This window comes from Phocoena sinus, chromosome 8, assembly GCF_008692025.1.
Source record: "Phocoena sinus isolate mPhoSin1 chromosome 8, mPhoSin1.pri, whole genome shotgun sequence".
Taxonomy (NCBI): Eukaryota; Metazoa; Chordata; class Mammalia; order Artiodactyla; family Phocoenidae; genus Phocoena; species Phocoena sinus.
The window spans coordinates 59,525,363-59,546,558 of NC_045770.1; the positions used below are offsets into that span (position 1 = coordinate 59,525,363).

Consider the following 21,196-nt stretch of genomic DNA (forward strand, 5'->3'; position numbering starts at 1 on the left):
GCCAGTGTCAAGTGACTAGTAAATGGTAGAGCTGGAACAGGAACACAGGTCTTCCCCAGCCAGCGTGGGCAAGCCAAGGCTTTATGCATGGTTCCCTTCCCAGCAGGCACTCTTCTAAATCAGTGACAAACTGTGTTTTCCGTTCTGTCTTTCCTTCTGGAGAGAGTTCCTGGGGAAAGATCTGGGGCTCAGTCTAGGTCTGGCCTTAGGGTTTCGAGAAGTCAGGAGGTTTCTTTTCTAAGGTGATGGAGAGGGAACAGCATATTTAGTCCTAGGGAAAAGCTCCCTTGCAGTCGGGCAGTGCATAAACTAGTTCGCAATCTCCAGGTTCTTTCAGAGTCCTGTCTAAACCCAGGCTGGAGCCTCAGGATGGAGGGAGAAGATCCTCCCTCCTGGGCCCAGACGCAACTTCTCTCCCGACCTTGATGGAGTCACGTTGCAGCTGCTTCCCTGCCGGCTTATGTAATCATTCAAATATAGCAGCTGCCTTTATCCCACTGAGTCGCACCCCCTCCTGCCCCCCCACTCAGGTGCAGGGAGTGACGAGGGGGAAGAGGTAGATTAGGGCTGAGTGGGTGGCTCGGGGCCTCCTGGTAAGGAGGATGCTAGTGTGCTGGATTGGAGGGTGGTGGAGGTGAGGGAGCTGGGCCAGGGCGGCAAGGAGGGTAAAACCTTTCCCAGAGCTGGAAGCCACAGAGTCACTCCTTTTCTGACCTGCCCCTGCTGAAATTACACATTCCTGGGGATCCCTTCCCAGGGTTACAAGCTGTATCTGCAGATTTCCCTCCCAGCCCTCTGTCCAGCTGGACGAGGGGAGGTGAAAGATTACAAGAGGAGGAGCTAGTCCTGTGGGGCAGTGACCAGCAGTCCTTGGTCATAGGCCCAGCCCTGCCCTTGACTCACCGTGCGACCTGGGTGTGTTTCTGCCCTCTCTCACCTGTTCCCCCATCTGTACAACGAGGGATTGGAGTCTACTGGCTCTAGCACCTATGCTGCCTGATCCGTATCCCAGGAGATGACCTCGACCTTGGGCAGAAGGCACTTCCAAGTGTCTGGTCCAGCCCCATCCTAGGCTGACATCCCTCTCCTCTCATCTGTGCCCACCCTAAGTCTGCCAATCTTCCTGGGCCAGTTCAGCACTCCCACCCCATCCATGGGGCAGTGTAGGTAGAATGATAGGATTCTGAGCTGAGGGGCTGCCTCTCCCCTCCCTGAACTTGCTGTCTGTTCCACCACTTCACCCCCCTGCCCAGCAGGAACGGGGAGCTCACTGCCCCCACCTGAGGTCACCCCTTCCCTCATAGGGCAGCTTTGGCCGATCCTGGAACCTGAAGTAGGCCCACAATGAATGCCTCAGCTCTCAGTTTCTGCATCCCCAAAGCCACCTTCCTGAGATGTGGAAGAAGCCATTCTGGAGGCAGTGGTGACTTTTTGTTCCTTTCAGCAAAGACCTTGTCACCCATGGTGTGGTGGGGTCTGTGCTTAATGTGGAAATACAGGGAAGTATGCCAGGCCCCTGCCAAGGACATGGTGCTCCTCTAGCCATTGTCCTTGGAGCCACAGTTGGCAGCTTCTGGCTGAGGAGGGGAAGGAGAAGCACTGTGGGATGGTTCCCTCTGTTGCTTTCCCCCACCTCCCTGCTGGGATCTTGCTGCCAAGACCCAGATGTAGACATCCTGGCGCCCAGCCAGAGGGAGTCACCCAGGAGTTTTCGGGCCAACCCTCCGTGAAACCGGTGTTCTGCCAATAACCAGCCTTCCCCCTGGAGAGCAGTGGGGTGTTTCACGTTCCACAGCCTCAGTCTTTTCCCTACAGGGGAGGAGAATTCCCACAGCAGATCGGTGAGGCCTGCACCACCTGTGTCCTCACATCCACCTGCAGCCTCTTACTGAGGGCTTGCTCCAATGTGTCCTGGACTGAGCTCTGAAGTGCCCCATCTCATTTCCACGCTCACCTGTGTCTCCTTCCTACTTTCCTACCTCAACATTTCTCACTTGTACCTGGTGAGGCTGCCCAAAGGCTGGGGTCTGGCGCTGAGGTGAATAGGACTTCGGTCCGTCCTTGAGGAAAATGTGATCCAGTAGGAGAAAGGAGATGGACCTGAGCAGGGGGATGAGGTGTTGGGACAGGTGGCAAGTTAGGGAGGGGAGAGACAGCCAGGCATGCTCCGCCCAGAATCCAGTTACCCCTCCTGCCTACCCTGTCCCTAGTGGGTGGGGGCAGGTGTGTGTTGAATTGGCCTAGGAAGGCTGGGCCAGGATTTGGGATGGGCAGAGAAAAGGAAGACAGAGGGAAGTTAACCTAGGAAGGGAAACAGACTATATAGCAAGTCAAGGAGGAGGAAAGGACTAGCATGTGCTTAGGGACTAGACCCTGCGCCACCTGGAGCAGAGGGTGGAGAGGTCAGCCAGGGTCGATCATGAGAAACCTCAAATGCCAGGCTGAGGAGCTTGGCCTTTATCCTGAGAGCACTGGGAACCAAGCAAAGGTTTTGAGGAGGAGTTAACATGACCAGCTAGATGTCTTAGAAAGTCAGTGTTAGAGGCAGGATGGAGGTGCAATAAAGGGATTGTGTTGGAGTAGGGGGCTGGAGAATGACCAGGGAAGGGGGAAGTACGCTGGGGCTCAGCACAAGGAGGGAGTGGATAAATGTGAGGGAATTACAGAGGGAGAATTGACAGGCCTTGATGACAGATTTGACAGAGGAAGTGAAGGAGAGCGAAGAGTCAGGGCAACATTGAAGTTTCCAGATTGGGGATTAGACGTTTGCTGATGCCTTTGATAAAGACAAAAGATGTGTTGATGTTGAATATTTGAGTGTGAGAGGCCTGTGAGATGTTCCCAGAGGATATGTTGAGGAGGTAGCCTGTACTGGACATCTGGAGCTCCAGAGAGAGGGCTGGCCCACAGGGGGCACTCGGGAGTTGCGGTGTTGGGGGAGCGCTCCATGCTCCGTGGGGTTGGGGTGGATAATGAGGGGAAGCAGGGTCCGGTCCTCCAGTGAGGGGGCAAAAGTAGGAAGAATCAGTGAGGGAGACAAAGGAGCGGCCGTCTGGAAGCGGCGAGTGAAACAGCCGCCTGGGAGGGGCCAGGGAGGACAACGAGAAGAAGACGCCTTCTTTGGCAGTGAGGAGGTAGCTGGAGCCTGTGGAGCCTGCCGTCCTCGCGAGGCGGTGGGCGCGGAGCGGAGGCCGGATCCCAGAGGCTGCATCCTCCCGTCGCTTTTGGCAGCTACCCGCCTCCCAGGAACATCCTGCTTCCCACCAGCTCCCCAACAAGCAAAAAAATGATGTCTGCTGGCCGGCTGCGGGGCAGTGGGCAAGGGCGTGTGAACGCGGTGCAAGCTGGTCAGCACCCTGGAGAGCGGGCGGGGGTGGGGCCTGCGGTGGGGCGGGGCTTCGCCGTAATCTCACGGGGCCTTTGGTTCCTGCACTGGCTGGTTTTGCAGGCCGGTTCGAGGTGGAGGAGTGAAGAGCAGGCCTGGACAGTCTCAGACCTTCTCTCTTTTCGGCACCTGCCCCCTCCCGACACTGCCTTGCAGGAACCCTACCCCAGCATTGGGGGCTGTTACTCCCTTGGCGCCATCAATTCAATCTCTTTAGGGGAGGGAAGGGGAGGGAACGCACTATGTACCAGGAACTTTACGGACATTACCCAAACCTCACAACTCTTTGAGTTTGGAGTTTGTCACCCATCTTTCAGATGAGAACACTAAATTGAAGTTCAGGGAGGTTAAATAACTTGCCCAGAGCACATGACAGAGCTGGGATTTGAACTTATACCTGCCTGGCTCTAAGTCCTGGAGTGCGCATAGTCCTGGATCTTGCACCTCATTCCTACAGACTCCTTACTTCCGGGGCAACTGTAGAGGCTGGTGTGGCAGTGGAGTGGGCAGGAGACCCTGCCTCCCCACCTGACTTGCTTGAGCATAATCCTGGGAGATTGTTGAGGCTGAGACCTCTACCATCATTTCCAGAGCAGGAGAGGAGAAAGAAGGCTGAGAGGCAAGTAAGGCCTCAATGCACCTGCTCCCCTCCACACCCAGGAAGCACCCTCCTTTGAATCCTCTGACTTAGCTTCTGACCGCCAGGCTCCTCAGGGCATGAAAGGGAGCTGTGAAAGGCCAAAACTGGATGTGGTCCAGGGCCTTGGCTTTCTGAGCCCGTAGAATGCCTTCCTAGCTAGCAGGCATGGAGGGGCGAGGTCCTAGGCATGGGCCAGGTTGAGGAAACAGTTTGCCCAGAGCTTTCAGAGATCTAAAATTCCACCTTCTGAGGCCACAGTGGGAAGCAAAGCCTCTCTCACATTTTCTTTCCTAACGCTTCCACAACTGCTTTCTGTAGCCCTCGGCCTGGGCAGGCCTCCTGCACAAGCTCGGTCATTCCTGTCCACCCCCATCCCTGGACGCACCCACACCCCTCAGCAGGGTCAGGTTTCCACTCAGCCTCGTGGGCTTTTCTGCCTGGAGCTCGGTGTGTGCGGCAGGGGTTACTCCCCATCACAGCTCAGAGAGCTGGGGTTACTGGTGAGGGTTATGTGTAGCTCCTCTATCCTGGAATACACCCCCTTTTCCTGGGGCCCCCTCTTTGCCTTAAAAAACCCAGCTGATATCCTGTCTTCTGGAAATGCTTGCCAACTGCTGGGCTCCCTCTGGGCACCACAGACCCTGTGCTCCCCTCTGTCACACAGCAAGTACCCCCTTCCCCTTGCCTGGGTGCTGTTCCAAGGCAAGGCACCGTTGAGTCATATCTGGTGAAGTTGGCCAGTGGTAGGTGTTACTGAATGAATGAATGAGGAAGTTAGTGGTGGAACCAGGACTTGAACCCCCATCTCCTGCCTCCAGGTGTGGAGCTTTCTCTCCTCTGTCCAACAGGAGCTTTGCTGAGACAGTTCCCTACCCGTCCCATTGCCTAAAATGCCCCTATTCCATTAGGTTAACGCTTCCTCCTCAGGAGTCAGGAGTCTGTCTGCCCTCAGGGACATAGCAGAGGTGAAGCAGGCCCTCCCCTATGCCTGTAGTCTGTGGACAGTGAAGCCATGTGAGGCGTGCTGTGGCCTGGGTGCCACAACTCCTAGTAGAATTCCATGCTCATGCATCAGCTCCCCCAGTGTCCGAGCTAAATAGAGCCCCCAAGAGGTGGACTCTGTGATGAGGCTTTGAGTCCAAAGACCATCAGCAAAAGCCCCCTGAGCCTCCTGTGTACCCAACTCCATGCTGAGGATGCACCCTAGGACATGATACAATCCCAGTAAGGGAAGCCAGAGAATCCAGTTCTGCCAGGCCCTTCCATACTTGAGGAGGGCATGGGGGTGTCCCCTTGCCCTGAGGGTCTGGGTTCTGTCTACCTGCCCCTCATACGCAGATCCCATCCTAGCTCACAAGCATTGAAAATGCCTCAAAATCCCTTATCCTCACATTTCTCTCTCTGGGGTCCTCATTCAGCTTTCTCTCTCTCTCTCTCTCTCTCTCTCTCTCTCTCTCTCTCTCTCTCTCTCTCCATTTCCATGTCTTTTTCCCCGTCTTTGTTCCTCTGTGTGTGTGTTTTCCCTATGACTCTCTGATCTTTTGTATTTCCATCTTGATCTCTATGGGGCTTTGATCCCTCGCTCCTCTCCTTCATGTGTTTCTCTACCCCTTCCTGTCTCTGTTTCTCTCAGTCTCTCCCTCTGTGTGTGAGTCTTTCTTTTCCTCTCTCCCAGCCGGAGCCTCTCTCTACCCCTCCCTCCCTCTCTCCCTCTGTCTGGGCCTCTCTGTACCTCCTCCCTCCTCCCTCCCCCTTCTGCATTACCAGACCTGCTCCAACCTCCTCCCAGAGTAAGCCTAGCGGCAGAGGCAGTGGCAGCCGGAGAAGCAGGAGCAGCCAGGGCAGCAGGGCTGGATTGGGGTGTTGAGTCCCGGCTGAGCCGGGGACAGGCCGCTGCTTTGGTCCCCGTGCCTGCTGGGCCAGGCGCCCTGCCTGGAACCCCGGGCAGGGTGGACAGGGCGAGGTGCCACTTTAGTCTGGCTGGGGAGGCAGATGATGAGGAGCGATGGGGCAGGCATGCGGCCACTCCATCCTCTGCAGGAGCCAGCAGTACCCGGCAGCGCGACCGGCTGAGCCGTGAGTACTGTCGAGGGGCTGGGGTCCGGGTGAGTGGCTGCAGGAGGTGCCATGGACAGGGTCCTGGGAGTCCCTCCAAGGGGCTGGGGTTGGCGTAGAGCTGAGCCACGTGGTTGGATCGATCCTGCTCCAGGGCACCCTGTTGCTGGACTATAGCATAGAGGGGGGTCTCTGTGCAGGGCGGGGGTGCCTCACATCAACCTAGGGCGTGTTGGGGCTGGGGTCCCATAGAAGGGGATGGTGGCTACGGGAGGGCTTGATAATGAATGTGAACCATCCCTTCAGGGGCTGGGGGTGGGGGAGGTCTGTGTGTATGTGTGTGGCGGTGTGTGTGTGTGTGTGTGTGTGTGTGTGTGTGTGTTTCCAAGGAGCCCTGGAGTCTGATAGACTTAATTCAGGACTCTGGAGACGGATGGTGTCCCAGACCAGGGCGTGTGTGTGTGTGTGTGTGTGTGTGTGTGTGTGTGTGTTTGTCTGTGTGTGTGTGTGTGTAGAGAGAGAGAGAACATGAATTATGAATGAGTGCCCCTGGAGCAGGAGAGCGTCTGGGGCAACTGCTCTCCATGGAATGAGGGTTGGGATTCAGAGCTGGCAATCTAGGCAACTTTGTCCCCGAAGCCCCTGTCCCAGAGAGAGTCATGGGGCTGGCTGGGATGTGGCTCCTGTGCCCCAGCCTCGTGAGCACCCGCATGCAGCGAGATGCGTGTGCAGGTGAGTGGAGGGGGCTTCTGTGGAGATGCCCTTCCACCCTCTGAGGGCTGCCGAGGTAGCAGGCAAGTGACACGTGTCTCCAAGTCAGTGGCGGTGCAGGTCTATGCCAGGCTGTGTGTGTGTGTGTGTGTGTGAGTGTGCATACATGTGGGGGGTACAAGGGACATGTGGGGTGTAGAGGAGCATGTAGAGTTCTGGGGTCCTTGGTGGTTGGGTGTGCAGCAGCCTGTCAGGCTGTGTGAGCATCCCGGTGTGACTCTCAAGAGTTTTTGTGAGAGTATGTGTGCAGGGGTGTGTGTGTGTATGCATGTGTGTGTGTTTGAATTTGCATATTGGCATGCATGTTCATGTGTGCTGTGTCTGCAAAATAGAGTGACTCAATATTGATTGAGCATGTTGTTTGATTCCATGTGTATTCATGTTGGTGTGTGTTTGTTAGTGTGTGAATATTAATACTACCGTGTGTGTGTGTGTGTGTGTATACGTGGGTGTCTGTATTAGCATGTGTTCCAGTGTGGGTGTATGATCATGGTGCTAGTGTACATGAGTGTGTATGTTGGTGCTTGTGTGGCTGGTGTGTGTGTGTGTGTGTGTGTGTGTCTATGTGTTCATCTGAGTGTGTGTGAGTGGCTGTTTCCTTCCCCTGGTGGTTGAGGACACAGCTGGGACACTAGCCCACCGAGGCCGGGTTGGGGTGGATGAATGTGTGACCACCTCCATGAGCTCAGGACAATTCATTCTACACCCTGTGGGGAGATCCAGAAAAGAAATAGGCAATAATGGCTCTGCTCTCTGGGGCCTCCTAAGCTTCCTAACATAAAATAGCTTGAAAATAATTAAGCAGTAAAGACCAAGATCAAGCTAAGAGGTGGGGGTGGGGCATGGCCACAGAATAAGCAAAGGCCCTGGGTTGGGATGGGGTGTGTGCCTGGAGCAATGAGGAAGCTGGAGGGGTAGGCAGGAACCACATCGTGCGGGGCTTTGAACTCCAGGCTTCTTGGGCTTTATCCTGAGGGCCCTGGGGAGTCCAGAAAGGTTTTGTGCAACAGAGGGACATGATCAGATTTGGGATTTAGAAAGCTGCCTCAATGGCACTGTCAAGGTTAAACTGGAAGGGAAGGGTGGGAGCCAGGAGGCCAGTGTGGAGGCTAAACCAGTGTGGGTATCAGTGAGGTCTGGGGCCACGTGGGCCAAGGGGCAGATGAGACCAGGGCTTTCTGAAGGGAGAGGTTGGAGGGCTTGGGAAAGAGGATGGGGAAGGGGAGCATGGGAGTGGCTCAGGCTTGGGCCAGGGTTGCGGGGGGGTGCAGTGGCATGACCTCAGAGGGTCTAGATGTGGGGAAGGAAAAGCTCTTGGAAGGCTCAGACATGGAAGGTAGTGAAGGGACACTTGTAGGGTTTCTAGCCAGGATGCAGAGGGTCAGAGACTGTGGAGCCATCTCTTCCCAGACAGGGAAACCAAAGCTGTGGCATTGTCGCTCTCCTCCAGCTGCGAGGCTGGTGCTGAGTCTCAGTCCTCTTCCCTTTGGGCCTGCACAGGCCCTCTTGGTTGCCTGAGCTGGATGGCTCAGTGAGGGTTAACTGCCTTTATGCTCCTGCACCCCCAGCTCCCCCTGCCCACCAAACGGCTCCTGGCTCTCTTCCTGCTTCCCACTCCAGCCTCTTGTCCCTGGGGATTACTGATGGCTTGGCTGGGATCTGGCCAAATGGGGGAGGCAGAACTCCCAGCAATACCTCCCTTCAGTCTTAATGGACTGGGGGTCTCACCCTCAGCTACGCTGCTGTAACGTCCAGCCTGCACTCCTCAGGCTTCTGCTCTTCGGCCTCTCCAATCTACCCACTCAGTGTGCTTCCATTCCTGCATCTGATCATTCATTTGTTGATTCCTTTACTCAACAGAGATCCCCCAATGCCTGTTTGGTGCCCACTGGCTTGGCCTCTGAAGACACAGAGAGGACCTTGACTCAGACCCTGCTCTCAGGGAGTGCCCAGTCTGATGAGGAAGGCAGCAGTGGCAACGCAGTGGAGAGTGCTGGGCAGAGAGAAGCTGTGGGATTGGGGGCCTGCGCCAAGCCAGGGCTGCCCAAGAGGAGACATTTGAGCTGGATCTTGAGGGATGGATAAGAATTGCCTAGGCAGGGAAGGGCAAAGGAAAAAGCCTGTAAAAGTGGGTAGATGTGAGAAAGCACAGTGTGTTCGAGGGGCAAAGAGAGTTTGGGTTGGCAGGAGTGAGAAGGGAGTTGAGAAGAGGAAGAGAGGCAGAAGGGGCCAGATTCTGTAGGGTCTCAGGTGCAAGGCTAAGGGGCTTGTAGGGGCTTGGATTTTCCTCATAAAATTAGGGAGCTAGGGAAAGGCTTCTGCATAGGAAACCTCCCCTAGGAAGCCCTCCTTGGTTCCCCGTTCCCTCTGATCCCATCACCCACCCTGAAGTCTTTCTCCCTGATGGTACAGGGTCAGGAATGCAGCCCCGATTCAGCCTTCCCCTGTGATGTCCCCTGTGTGTGAGCTCCTTACCCAGCCAGCCAAGGAGTTCCTCAAAGGCAGGAGCCACCTCCTTGTGCTTCCCCACCCCACTCACAGCACAGGGCTGGGCACCAAGGCTCAGTCAGTGCAGCCTCCAAGGCGGAGAGGACATGAAGAGCATCTGGGCCACCTTCTAGCAGTTACTTCACTCTTCTCTACAGCTTGGCCGCAGATCTATCCAGCCCTGCTTACATACCCCCAGGGGCAGCATGCTCATCCCTTCCCTCTTGGGCAGCCCTTCCCTTGTAGGCCCAGCTACTCCAGGCTGCCTGGCCTTGTGTCATTTCTCCATCCTGGGTCACTGTCCTTCTTCCCAAGCAGGGCGAGGCTGGGGCATAGTGGTTCAGTAGTGCTATGAGAGATCAGTGGCCTTTATTCCAACTACAGATGGTAAAACAGATTGAGCAGTCCCTGCGCCCTCTCCAAAAATAAAGAAGCAGGCATGGCCAGAGTAGGGAATGGGGATAGACAATGAGGAGGACGTCCTACCGGCACAGAGGGCCTATGGAATCTCCTGGCTTCGCAAGAGCGGCTGTGGGCATGAGGGGAAGTTTCCCAGGACAGGAGGGGGAGTTGGAGGCAGAGACACTATTAGCCCCACCCCTCCTGCAGGTGAGTGATGTCATCCAGGGAGAGGGGGACTGGAGGGGCTCAGATAGACAGGGGAGGGGCCTCAGGATTCCTTCCTTCCTTCTTTCAGCAGCCATTCAATGGATTGCTGCCCTACCAAACGTGGCAGCTCTTCAGGGAGAGGGACAGAGCCAGTGACCACTTGGAGGGAAGCCTGTGGTCTTTCCTACCTCTGCCAGTGTCAGACAAAGGAATTTAGGAGGAGGGGCCTTGGGGCTGGCCTTAAAAGGAAGAGTCACTTCTCCCGGCAGAACTGAGAGACAGCTCCAGGAAGAGGGAATGCCACATAAAAAGGCCTTGAGGTGAGCACAAACATGGTTTTATTTATGTGAGGAATATTAAGAGTTCAGAGTGGCCTAAGTGTGAAGTTCAAGGGTGGGGGAAGGACTGGGCAGAGCTGGAGTAGGAGAGGAGTGAAGGAATTGAGGTTAGAGTAGAGGAAGCACTTTCTACCACCAAGGTGTCCCCCAACAGCTTTGACATGTAGGCCTGGTGCAGATTCTTGGGCCTGCTGAGGGTCTCCTCATTGTTTGAGAATGGGGTGTTCAGTGAACAAACAGAGACTCTGGAAATGAGGGAGAGGCAGGGGCTGAAGAAAGTGGGCCCCTTCCAGAAAGTGGTATGCAAATGAATGCAAAGTAATATGCAAATAAGCCAGCTTGGGCTTGGCAGCTTTGGCTGGGAGGATGAAACGTCACCCCCTTCCATGCTGGCCTCCCACCCCCTCTGCCCCAGCCCCCAGGACAGCCGGAGCAGCCTTGTCTGCTGCTTTGAGCACCTCAGTTTGTCAGAGCCACAAGATTGTGGCCTCCAGGACAGGGGCTACAGGCTCCCTGTCAGCAACCCCATCCTCTCGGGAAGTAGATGTATTTAGTAACAGATATTTTCAACACATTTATCTCCCACTGTTCAGCTGCCCATTCCCTGGGAGAGGCCAGGTCCCCAGGGATGTGACCCACTTCTTTTAAGTCCCTGAAGTCACCCTTCTCACTGCCTTCCCTGAAAAACAGGAGGCAACTGGGTCTTGGTGCAGCAGAAAGGATTTAAATCAGACAACTGGGAGGACTTCCCAACGCTGTAGTTGCTGATATATGAGAACCCTGTGTCTTCTGGGCTCTCACTCTTGAGATGGCTACCCTGGGTTCAGAGGAAGCTTTGAAAATAGAATAGAGAAGGTAGCAGACAGACATAGGTTCCAGTTTCAGCAACTTTACTCTGTATGGTCCTGGTCAACTTAATTAACTTCTCTGAGTCCCATGTGGATAATGGAGTGGGAATAATAATACTTTCCTGGCAGGATAACTGAAGGATCTGGAAGTGGAGCGCTTAGCGCCAGGCATGCAGCAGGTGCTCATAAAGATTCGCTGCTGCCATTATGAACCACCCACACTCACCTACCCTTTTAGAAAGATTCAGTGGGGGGCTGGAGGGGGAGAGACCAGAGCTAGTGAGCCCAGAAGCTGTCATCCCGTGGGAGAGACAAAGAGGTCTGAAATGGAGCAGTGGTGGTGGGAATGGTGAGAAGTGTGGATGTTCCGTGGGAGGGGCCGAGGGGCCTCAGAGACATGTGACCACCTCCCTGGGCTGCCCTGTCTGGTCTGAGACTAATCCCCAGGGAAAACAGTGGAGGAAAGGGCCTGATGAGGGCTTAGGTCTGTGGCCATGCCCATGGCAGTCTGTGAGTCATTCTGGGAGTTGTAGTTTCTAGTGAATTTGCAGTGAGTACATTTTGTACTGCCACCTTGGATCCAAATCCACACCCTGCTGCTGAGGCTGGTGGGGCAGGCCCTGGTGAATGTTGGAATATTCGAGGCCCAAAGGTGAAGCAGCCTCCATCCCTTCCCTCAGGGATCGCTTAGCCTGATGTGTGTTGGCGGGTGCAGGGATAAAAGGATTAAGCCATAATTATGACTCTTCACACGTTCACACAGAAGTTTACAGCTTCCAGAGTACTGTTTTCACATCTATGATCTCATTTAATCCTCACCACAAACCCCAGAAACTGCTGTCTTCTGGATGAAGAGACAGGATCTGAGAGGGGAAAATAACTTGCCCAGAGGTTTTCAGCTAATCCTGAGAGAACAGGTCTGTCTGCCCCCCAAAGCTCCTGCCCTTTCCATGGATTATTGTCCCAGATGGCAAAGGCCAGGCCTCGAAGGACAGGCAAGATATGGAAAATTAGACATCTCAGCAAAGGAGTAGCTGAGCAAAGACCTGGCTCAAGAGTAAGAAGCAAGGGCTGGGCTCCCTGGGATATGAGACTAAGAGATGGACTGGCCAGCCCCAGAGACCTAACTCCAGGCTTTTGTTTGAACTTCTTGCTGTGGCCCACTAGGACTTACCCAAGGGTTCTGAGCAGAGGCAGGACCTGATTAGAGCTGAGCTTTGGGAGAATTGAGCTTACAGTCCTGGACTGATTGGACTGGAGCAGGGATACCCAAGAGAGCCTGAGACTTCTGAACTCCATTCTTGGTGCTCCCAGAATTTTGCTCCTGTTCTTCTGGCACACTTCTCAACTTCTCCTTCTTCCTCTCCCCCTTCCTCTTCTTCCTCTCCCTTCTACCTATTCTTCTCCACCACAGCCTGGGGAGTGATGACCATATATCATAGAGCTGTGCTGTAATGCCACATATCTCCAGCAGGGGTGCTGTCACACAGTCCATTCTAGCCTTCTTTATGTTTGAAAAGGCTGGAAAAGAAGCAGAGATGAAGGGTGGGGAGAGGGCAATCCATTGTTCTCCACTTCTATCGTACTGGACGTGAGAGGGCCCTGCTGAAATGGCATAGGGAGGAAGTAGGCTGGAGAGACTGGACCCCACACGGCAGGGACAGACACGCTGGAGGGGTTGAACCTGGAAACAAGAAATTTTTTCCTCACCGTTCTGGGGCAGGCTTAGATTTGGAAATGGATTTAGACTGACATTGCAGTTGGTGTCTGGATTTCTATTGGATGATGATTTCCTTGATACTTAGATGGGGGCGAGATTGGTTGGTTTCTTTGTGTTTCTGTGTGTGTGTGTGTGTGTGTGTGTGTGTGTGTGTGAATGTGAACTTCCAGTTGTACATGTGTGTATATGGGTCTGAGAGGGTGAGAGTGTGTGGATCAGTGTTTGTATAAAAGTATGGACATATTCATATGTGTGAACATGTGAGTGTCCATTTTTATGCCTGAGTTATTGGTAGATGGTGGCTTGTTTGTATGTGTGCCTGTGTGTAGAGTGTTATGTACATTGTTCTAGTAACGCTGTGTAGATGAATATGTCTGTGTATGTGGGTGAACATGTCCGAGTGGGAGAGCACAGATGAGTGGATATGTGTGAAGGTACCTGCTCTGCCTGACAGCAAGGCCGTGCCCAAGGTATAGCTACTCAACACTTTCTCTCCTGGATAACACCTGCCTAAAGGGAGAGACAAGATGTGTGTGGACTTAGGCTGAAGGGCTGTCATGTGCAGGGCTGGGCTTCCCCCCAGGGACTGTGGCCCGCTTCTAGTCAGTGAGGGCCCTGGAAGGAACAGATTGTCTCTGTGTCCAGGCTCAGGTGGGGCCAGCCAGGATCCTGGGCCATCAGACTGAGATGCTGGACATGGCTAAGAGGTGTCTAGGTTCCATTCTTCCTGGGAACTCTTAATGGCTGCACCTGTTCCCCACTAGAGAGTTTCAGGGACTCTCAGTCCAGTCTTCTCGTTATATAGATGCAAATATTGAAGTCCCAGAGTGGGGTTAGTGATTAGCCCAAGGTTTCACAGCAGGATCCAGGGAGGGATGGCAGGGCTTGGAGCAGAGAGAGGGGGTATGTCTGGCCTGGAAGGCCTCCCTCCCTCCAGCCTCTGGAGCAGGCAGGGGGCTCAGAGTAGAGATTCAAGTCTGTGACATGAGGACACCTCCTGTACCTGGGCATTTCGACTCCTCCCAGGCCTCAGATGCCGCCTTTGAAGTTTCTACCAGAGCCTCTGCTTGCCGTGAGACTCCTCCAAGGAACTTGTGAAGTCTGTCATTCCGTGGAACATGGAGACTCGATGCAGAAGAGTCCAGCAGTGGGGTGGAACCAGGGAGGGGCCTCCTCTAGAAGCCTCAATGTCCTTATCTTTGTATCAGATGTCTTTGTGGGTTTCTGTTGTTCTAACATTCAAGGCTTTCCCTAAAATCTCTCCTTGGTCTCCTAGTACTGAGACTTTGCTGGGATTTGGGGGAGTCCTGGAGGCCCAGCTTGGCTCAATGTGAGGGGGCCAGGGTAGCCCATAGGGAAGGGGCTGCCCTGGGAAAGAAGGATGAGCTTCCTGTCCATGGGGTAGGGAGGTGAGAGCAGGGGCTGGGCAGCCTAGTTAGGGACGTGGGAGATGAGACTCCTGCCCTAGCAGGGAAGTTGGTGGCAAACTCTCTGAAGTTTGTTAATCTGTAGCTGCCATGGAGGGACCAGAGGACATGCCTCTGCCCATTCTGTAGGAGGAGGTTGGAGCCCCAGAGTGCTCCCCCTGGCGGCCTGGCCAGTGGGAAGGTGCAAGGTTAGACCATCCAGCTGGAGACAGGGAGATCCCCTTCCTAGGGGGAACTGGAGAGAAATTTGTCTTCCTGGAGATTTGGGATTGGAGGCAGGGAGCTGGATGTGAGGACATTCTGGTGGAGGTAGGAGTGCGATGGGTAGGACTGGCCAACTCTGCAGTGGTTTTGCTGGTTCAGCACTGGCGAGGAGGTAGCAGACAGGCAGACAGACACACCGCTTCCTTTGTGCTGAGTCGTTGGGGGTCTAGGGTGGGAGGCCCCTGGCTGGGACCTCAGACATTGGCTCTGGGTGGAGCAGGGATGGAGGCTTTCTGGTGCTGGGGGCTGGGCGGGAATTAGGGTAGCAGAGGGGAGGAGCAGGCAGCCCAGTATTGCATCCTTCCAAAACCAGAGAATTCCAAGTTTTCTTTTTTTATAAATTTTTTTGTTTGTTTATTTTTGGCTGCATTGGGTCTTTTTTGCGGTGTGCGGGCTTCTCATTGCGGTGGCTTCTCTTGCTGCAGAGCACGGGCTCTAGGTGCGTGGGCTTCAGTAGTGGCAGCACGCGGGCTCAGTAGTTGTGGCACATGGGCTTAGTTGCTCCGCGGCAAGTGGGATCTTCTCTTACCAGGGCTTGAACCTGTGTCCCCTGCATTGGCAGGCTGATTCTTAACCGCTGTGCCACCAGGGAAGTCCCCAAGTTATCTTAAAACTTCAAGTGGGGTGAGGTTTAGGGTATAGATGGAGAGAACAGTGTTTACAGAGTGCCCTTTATGCAGTTGTCCCTCGGTATCCTGGTCCCTCTGTGGACACCAAGCTCTGAGAATGCACAAGTCCCTTATTTAAAATGGCATAGTATTTGCATATAACCTCCATGTACTTTAAATCATCTCTAGATTACTTATAATAACTAATATAAGGTAAATGATCTGTAAGTAGTTGTAAATACAATGTAAATGCTATGTAAATGGCAAATTCAAGTTTTGCTTTGTGGAACTTTCTGGAACTTTTTTTTTTTTTCAAATATTTCTGATCCATGGTTGGTTGAATCCATTGGTGCAGAACCTGCAGATTGGAGGGCCGCCTGTATGTTCAAATCACCTCCTTCAGTCACCTCAACTAGGCTTCAAGGAGCTAGCCCTATTTTGTAGAGGGGAAACAGATGACACACTCAGATGGTTTAAATGAAGGCAGTTTGATGCAGCAACAATTACAGAGGGGGGGTAGGGTTAAGGGAACCAACAGGGCATGTGGAGGCACTCAGGACTAGCATCTGAGAGGCCCGAGGAGCAAGGAGAGTGCTCCAGATGCAAGCCGGGTCCCAGATGGGAGCTGCCCTACAGAGCCTGTCAAAGGAGGTGGGGTGGGAGAGGGTGTAAATACCCTGAGCCCTCTCACTTCTCTCTCTGCTCGCCTGCCCTCGCTGGCAGAACTGGATTGGAGGCTAGAGGACAAGGGAGCTTGACGAAGCAGCGTTAGAAGTCATCCTCTGGGGCACAGAGAATGGCAGAAAAGGGTGGAGATTTGGAGGGACAAATGGATAATGGGAAACTGAAGCCCAGAGAGGGTGCCGACTTGCCCAAGGTCACACAGCCAGTAGGTCTCAGAGCTGGAGCCAGAAGTCAAGCCCTGCCTCTGAATACCCACTTTTTCATGTCCAGTGAGGCCTGGTGGGTGTACCCAGTCGTCTGCTGTTGGGTTGGAACTACTTCTTGCCATGACTGCCCTGCACCCTGTCGGGGCTGCACTGGGGCTGCTGCAGAATGTCACTCCGGCCATGGTCAACTTCGGGTTTAGGAAGCTCCAAGTGAAGGGTGAGTTAGAGAGGGCAGTGGGGAGGCTGGTGTGGAGACCCAAGTGAGAGGCAAGAAGGCTGCCATCAGGGGTGGCAGAGGACATGTGAGTTGCATCGACAGGTCAGGGGAGGAGTGACAGCACCCACACCCCAGCTCACCTGCTTCAGCTATGGCCCTAGTTCCCCAGTGTCTGCCCACCTATGCAGGGATGTATGACAACTCTAGATCCCCCTCCAGGGGCATTCCTCCCTGCCTCATCCTCCCTGGAGCTTCCACACTCCAGAGCACCCATCCATGGCACCCATAAGCCACCCCCTCAGACTGTGGCCCCCAAAAGCAAAGCTGTGTCACTGCTGCCTCATCTCTTAATAACACTTATGACCTGTCTACTGCCAAGTCTATTTAAAGTCTTCCCTTTTGAGACCTTCATGCTGGAGTTTGATCTCAGTCCTTCTTGCTGTTCAGAGCTTGGGCCTCGGGCCTCCCTGGGGGATGAGTAAGGGAGGTAGCCCCTCCTGGTGCTGGGGCAGTTAGGGGCCTTGGCCAGCCAGCTCATCCCAGTGCCCAGTGGGGATCCACTTTCAGCCTCTGCTGGACCTCAGGCTGCTGACTCATTATCAGTGGTAATTAGTATCTCCAGTGCAACTTTCCACCCCACCAAGTGCTTGACATTCGTTAGGTGCTATTGTGAACGGCTGCATGCCGGCTTTAGCACCCCTGGCCCAGGCTTCTTCTCAGAGACCAAGTGCCCTGGCCACAAAAACACAGCTCCAGGCATGGGAGAAACAAACCCAAACAAAGAGAAAAACAGACACAGAAGCCAACATAAAAGAAGCGGACCACAGCCCACAGACATGGAGAGTCCCACAACACAAATATCAATACACACTGAGAAACAGACACAGGGTGAGTCTAAAGATCGACCTAGACACAGAAGAAACAGAATGTGTATAACCCAGGCATACAGACCGCAGACATGCAACACAGATGCGGATTCAGCACATGCGTGGTGCACAACCACAGAAGCACTCATGCTCATCGTAAACACAGAATACCCGTCAGGTAGCCATATCAAGCTACCTTGGATTCCCCACCTCTTACCTCTGGGCTGTTGCATATGCTGTTCCTTTGGCCTGGAACACCCTTCCTCGACACCCCCTCCCTTTATTGGCTAACTCCTATCATTCAACAGGTCTTGGTGGTCCTTCCATACTCCCCAACCTCAGAGCTCTCCTGTGCCACATAGCATCACTGCTATGTTTTGCAACCAGTCTTTACAAGTTTGGGGATGAAGGCTTTTGGCCTGTGCCCCGTGAGATGGTGACTGAGTTCTGAGCGGGCGATTAGGGCCGAGAAACTAGGCAGAGACAAACTTTGGGGGAAGTGAGTCAGGAATAGCAGTGAGGAGCCCTGGCTACTCAGGGCCTGAGCAGGCATTTAACTCACTGGCTGGCACAGCTGGATGCCCTCTGCCTCATTTTTTTCAGACTCTGTCTGATTTCTTTTGCATTTCTTCCAGGCTTGTTACTTGACCCAGTTCCCTCCTTCCCAAAGGTGGCTCTGCCTCTTGCCACCTCTCCGAGCTCACACACACACGCTCACTTGCCATCTTTGCTTGGGTGTGCTCCCCTCTGCTTCTAAGCCTAGTGAAAACCTCATTATTGGAGGCCTGGGGTCAGAGGCACGACTTCCGTGCATGGCTTCCTAACCCATGCCACTTAGTGTGGGAGAGGGAGGTGGTAGAGGAGAGTGATTATGAGCCCAAGCCTTCGGGACTGCCTCCTGGTTCAGCTCTCAGCTCCTCCACTCCTTAGCCGCAGGACCTGTGCTGAGTTCTACCACCTTTGTCTCCTCGTCTGTAAAAGGGGGATGATAATAGAGCCCACCTCGTTAGGGCTGCTGCGAGGATTAACTGAGACAAAGCTTGTGATGCACATGGCGCACGGTTCAGCTCCCTCCCTGGGCTGCGTGAGAGCAGGAGGAGAGCTAATGAGATCAAGTCAAGTGCACCCAGGAGGTGCCTATGGAGTCCTTGCTAATTGGAACTGAATGAAACCAACATCTACAGTGTGAGCACCTGCTATGTGCCCTCTGTAGCTGGTTCTCTGCACCTCCCTGCCTCAGTTTCTGCACGGCTGCCAATTTTGCACAGCTGTTATGCGATGGGGACCCAGAAGGTGGGGGTGTGACTGCTTTTTAAAATTTTTTTTACATTCATTTTATTGAGGTATAATTTACATACAAGAAAATCACCAATTTAAAGTATATGATTCAATGAGTTTTGGTAAATCTCTACAGTCATATAACCACCATTTCAATCAAGGAAAGCATACTTTTATCATCCCCTGAGACTTCCCTTGTGCCCTTTGCAGTCATTCTCCATTGGAGGTGACTCCTTCTAGGGCTGTGAGAGGTGCTGGGGTTTCCTTGAGCTGACAACCTGGGCACAGAGAGGGGACTGCCTCTGTATGCTGAGAGACACCAAGGAACAGCTTGCCCTTTCTGAGCCTTGGTTCCCGTGGACTGGTAGAGGCCAAGAGGCAAGAGGCCAGGGAAAGGAAGGGATGCTCAGGCCATAGTATCCTGAGGGTAGGCTCTGGGTCTGAGGGCTGGGTCAGCTGGGAGTGGTGGCCTCAGAAATCTACAGAGTGGGTGACAGAGATTAGGGAGTTGGTGTTCCCCAAAACCTGCCCCTGCATGGATCAGGTGTGCTCTGGGGCCCAGGTGGAAATGACCATATATCGGTCCAGACTGGAGCAGGGACTTGTCCAACATGATTCCACTTGTGTCCTTATCTCCACCAGGGGTCATAAACTCCCCTGGGGACTAGCAGTTCCCCTAAAAGAAGGGGAGCTCTTTTGTTCCCCAGTCCTAGACCCAAATGTTAAAGCAATTATGTAACTAGCAATAAATTACTTAAAGTAATGACTCACTCAGCTTAATTAGAGCACGAGAGGGAGGGATTAAGGTATTTTTAGAGCACACACCTCACTCCCTCCTGTGGAGGGAGACCTCTGTGCAAGGTAGGGGTGGAGAAGGGGCTGGGAGCTCATGGAAGGACCCCAGGTGTCTGCAAGGGGATGAAAGCTGGTCCTCTGCCCCGCTGAGGTCCCAACAAAGAGAGGGCAAGTCAGAGCTGCAGCAGGAGGGATTCAGGTAAGACTCAAGGAACACTTTCCAGTGGTGCTGATTGGAGAACTGGGACAGGTAAACTAGATTATGAACTCTTTGTGGGCAGGGACTATGTCTGTGACCCCTTCTCCACCTAGGAACAGAATAAGGATGAGACTTGGGGTCAGTCAAGCCTCAGTTTGAATCCCACCTTTACTGGATACTAGCTGTGTGGCCTTGGGCAGTTCCTTTTTCACCCTAAGCTTCCATTTCCTTCATTGTAAAATGGGCATAATAATGTCCACCTTTGTATATATTGTAAGGATCGAATGGGTTAATGTGACATGTAAAGCAAACCATAGTACTGACTTTAAAGAACCAAAATCTCCAGAAGGGCAGGAATTAGGTCTGTTTTGTTTACTATTGTATCCCAAGCTCCATTCACAGGGCCACACATAGTAGGTGTTCAATAAATGCTTGTTGAGTGAAGCATGTTAGGTTCATTTCCATTCTCCAGCGCCATATGGGTTCCTTGTTTCAAGGTTTTGTGAATAAAGGAACTAGGTGAGAAGAGGGAAGGGGTATCTCACAGGTGGCATCTGGCCTTTCTCTCCCAGGCTGAGAGGAACAGGTGACTTCCAACAGAAAGAACCAGACTTCCAGGGAAAGGCCTGGGAGGTTTCAGGACCATGGACAGCCCCAGCCTCTGTCTTCCAGTTGCCAGGAGAGTTGCTGGGATGAAAGGGTCTACCGTGTGTGCCCTACACAACCCTGGCTGGGAGGAGGAGCCAGCAGTCCAGTCTGACTGGGGAGACCAGAACCTTCGCTCACCATCACTGGGAGTTCAGAGGAGGGGGTATGAGTGCTGTGTGGGGCATCCTGAAAGGCTTCCCAGAGGAGGGGATGGAACTGGCTGGAAGGATTTAGGCAGAGAGAACATCCAGGCATCTGCAAAATGCAGTAATAATTCCAACCCTGAAGGTTTTCTGGGAGGATTAAATGAGTTACTTCTTAGGAATGCCTGCTTGGAGAGGGCACAACATATGGGTTTACTTCCTTCCACCCCTGTGACATGAGGAGGGATGTTCCCCTGCTCTACTGAAGACAGCAGGGCCTGGACACTGCTCACAAGCCCTGGGGTGGGGACTTCCTATTCCAGCCTTCACTGACCCCCACCTCTGAGGCTGGACTGAGATGGACAAACAGTAGGTGCACAGGACAGACTGGGGAAAGGTCTGGGCTCCTCCTTCCTACCAGGGCATTGGGAGGCTGAGGGAAGGACACAGCTGGATTGGGCCATTAAAGTTTAATCCCTGACCCTCCCCCAGGCCCACAGCCCCAAGGCTCCTGCCCCAAGTGGCCGCTCTGATCAGTTCTGACCAGCTCTTCTCACACCTCACTGGCTTCCTGGGGCCTGGGTGATGAATTACTGATGACAGCATTGCAGCATCACTATGACGACCAGGCATGTTCTTAGCCTCCAGTCAGAATGCAGCGGCAGAGGCCAGAGACCTCTTTGACTCTGGGCCTTTGTACTGGTGTGTGACAGGGGCCAAAGGGGGGTGGGAGATGGGGCAGGACCAGGCATGGGGGCTCCATCTGGAGTGGACTAGAGTTCATTCAGATTGTCAGATGCAAGGGGACCTTGAGGACAGTTGTATCTCTCTGTCCCTCCTTTCTTATCTCTTTCTTTTCATTCCTCCCTCTCTTCCTCCTTCCTTCCTTCCATGTCCCTAGCCCCTTCCCTGTTGGAGGCCCTGAGCTGCCCACCACCTTCACGCCCTGGGGATGAGGCCCAGCCTGACCCTCACCCTTGGGAGCTCAGAGTGAAATGGGGACATAGA

General features: G+C 53.7%; 1 protein-coding gene across 5 annotated transcripts in view; it reads left to right on the top strand.

Annotated features, from left to right (window-relative positions):
• Positions 1–21,196, top strand: part of PDE2A (phosphodiesterase 2A) — a 102,267-nt gene that overhangs the window by 4,881 nt on the left and 76,190 nt on the right. For 2 of the 5 annotated variants that reach the window (XM_032640817.1, XM_032640821.1), the window contains exons 2-3: positions 8,712–9,947; positions 10,036–10,267. The exons of 2 other annotated variants lie outside the window; for them this stretch is intronic. In XM_032640817.1, coding sequence (XP_032496708.1) covers positions 10,245–10,267 — 23 coding nt within the window. In that variant the 5' untranslated portion in view covers positions 8,712–9,947; positions 10,036–10,244. Of the gene's footprint in view, positions 1–3,617; positions 6,102–8,711; positions 9,948–10,035; positions 10,268–21,196 lie in introns of those variants that run through there. One more of the 5 variants, XM_032640823.1, reaches the window with a different exon arrangement.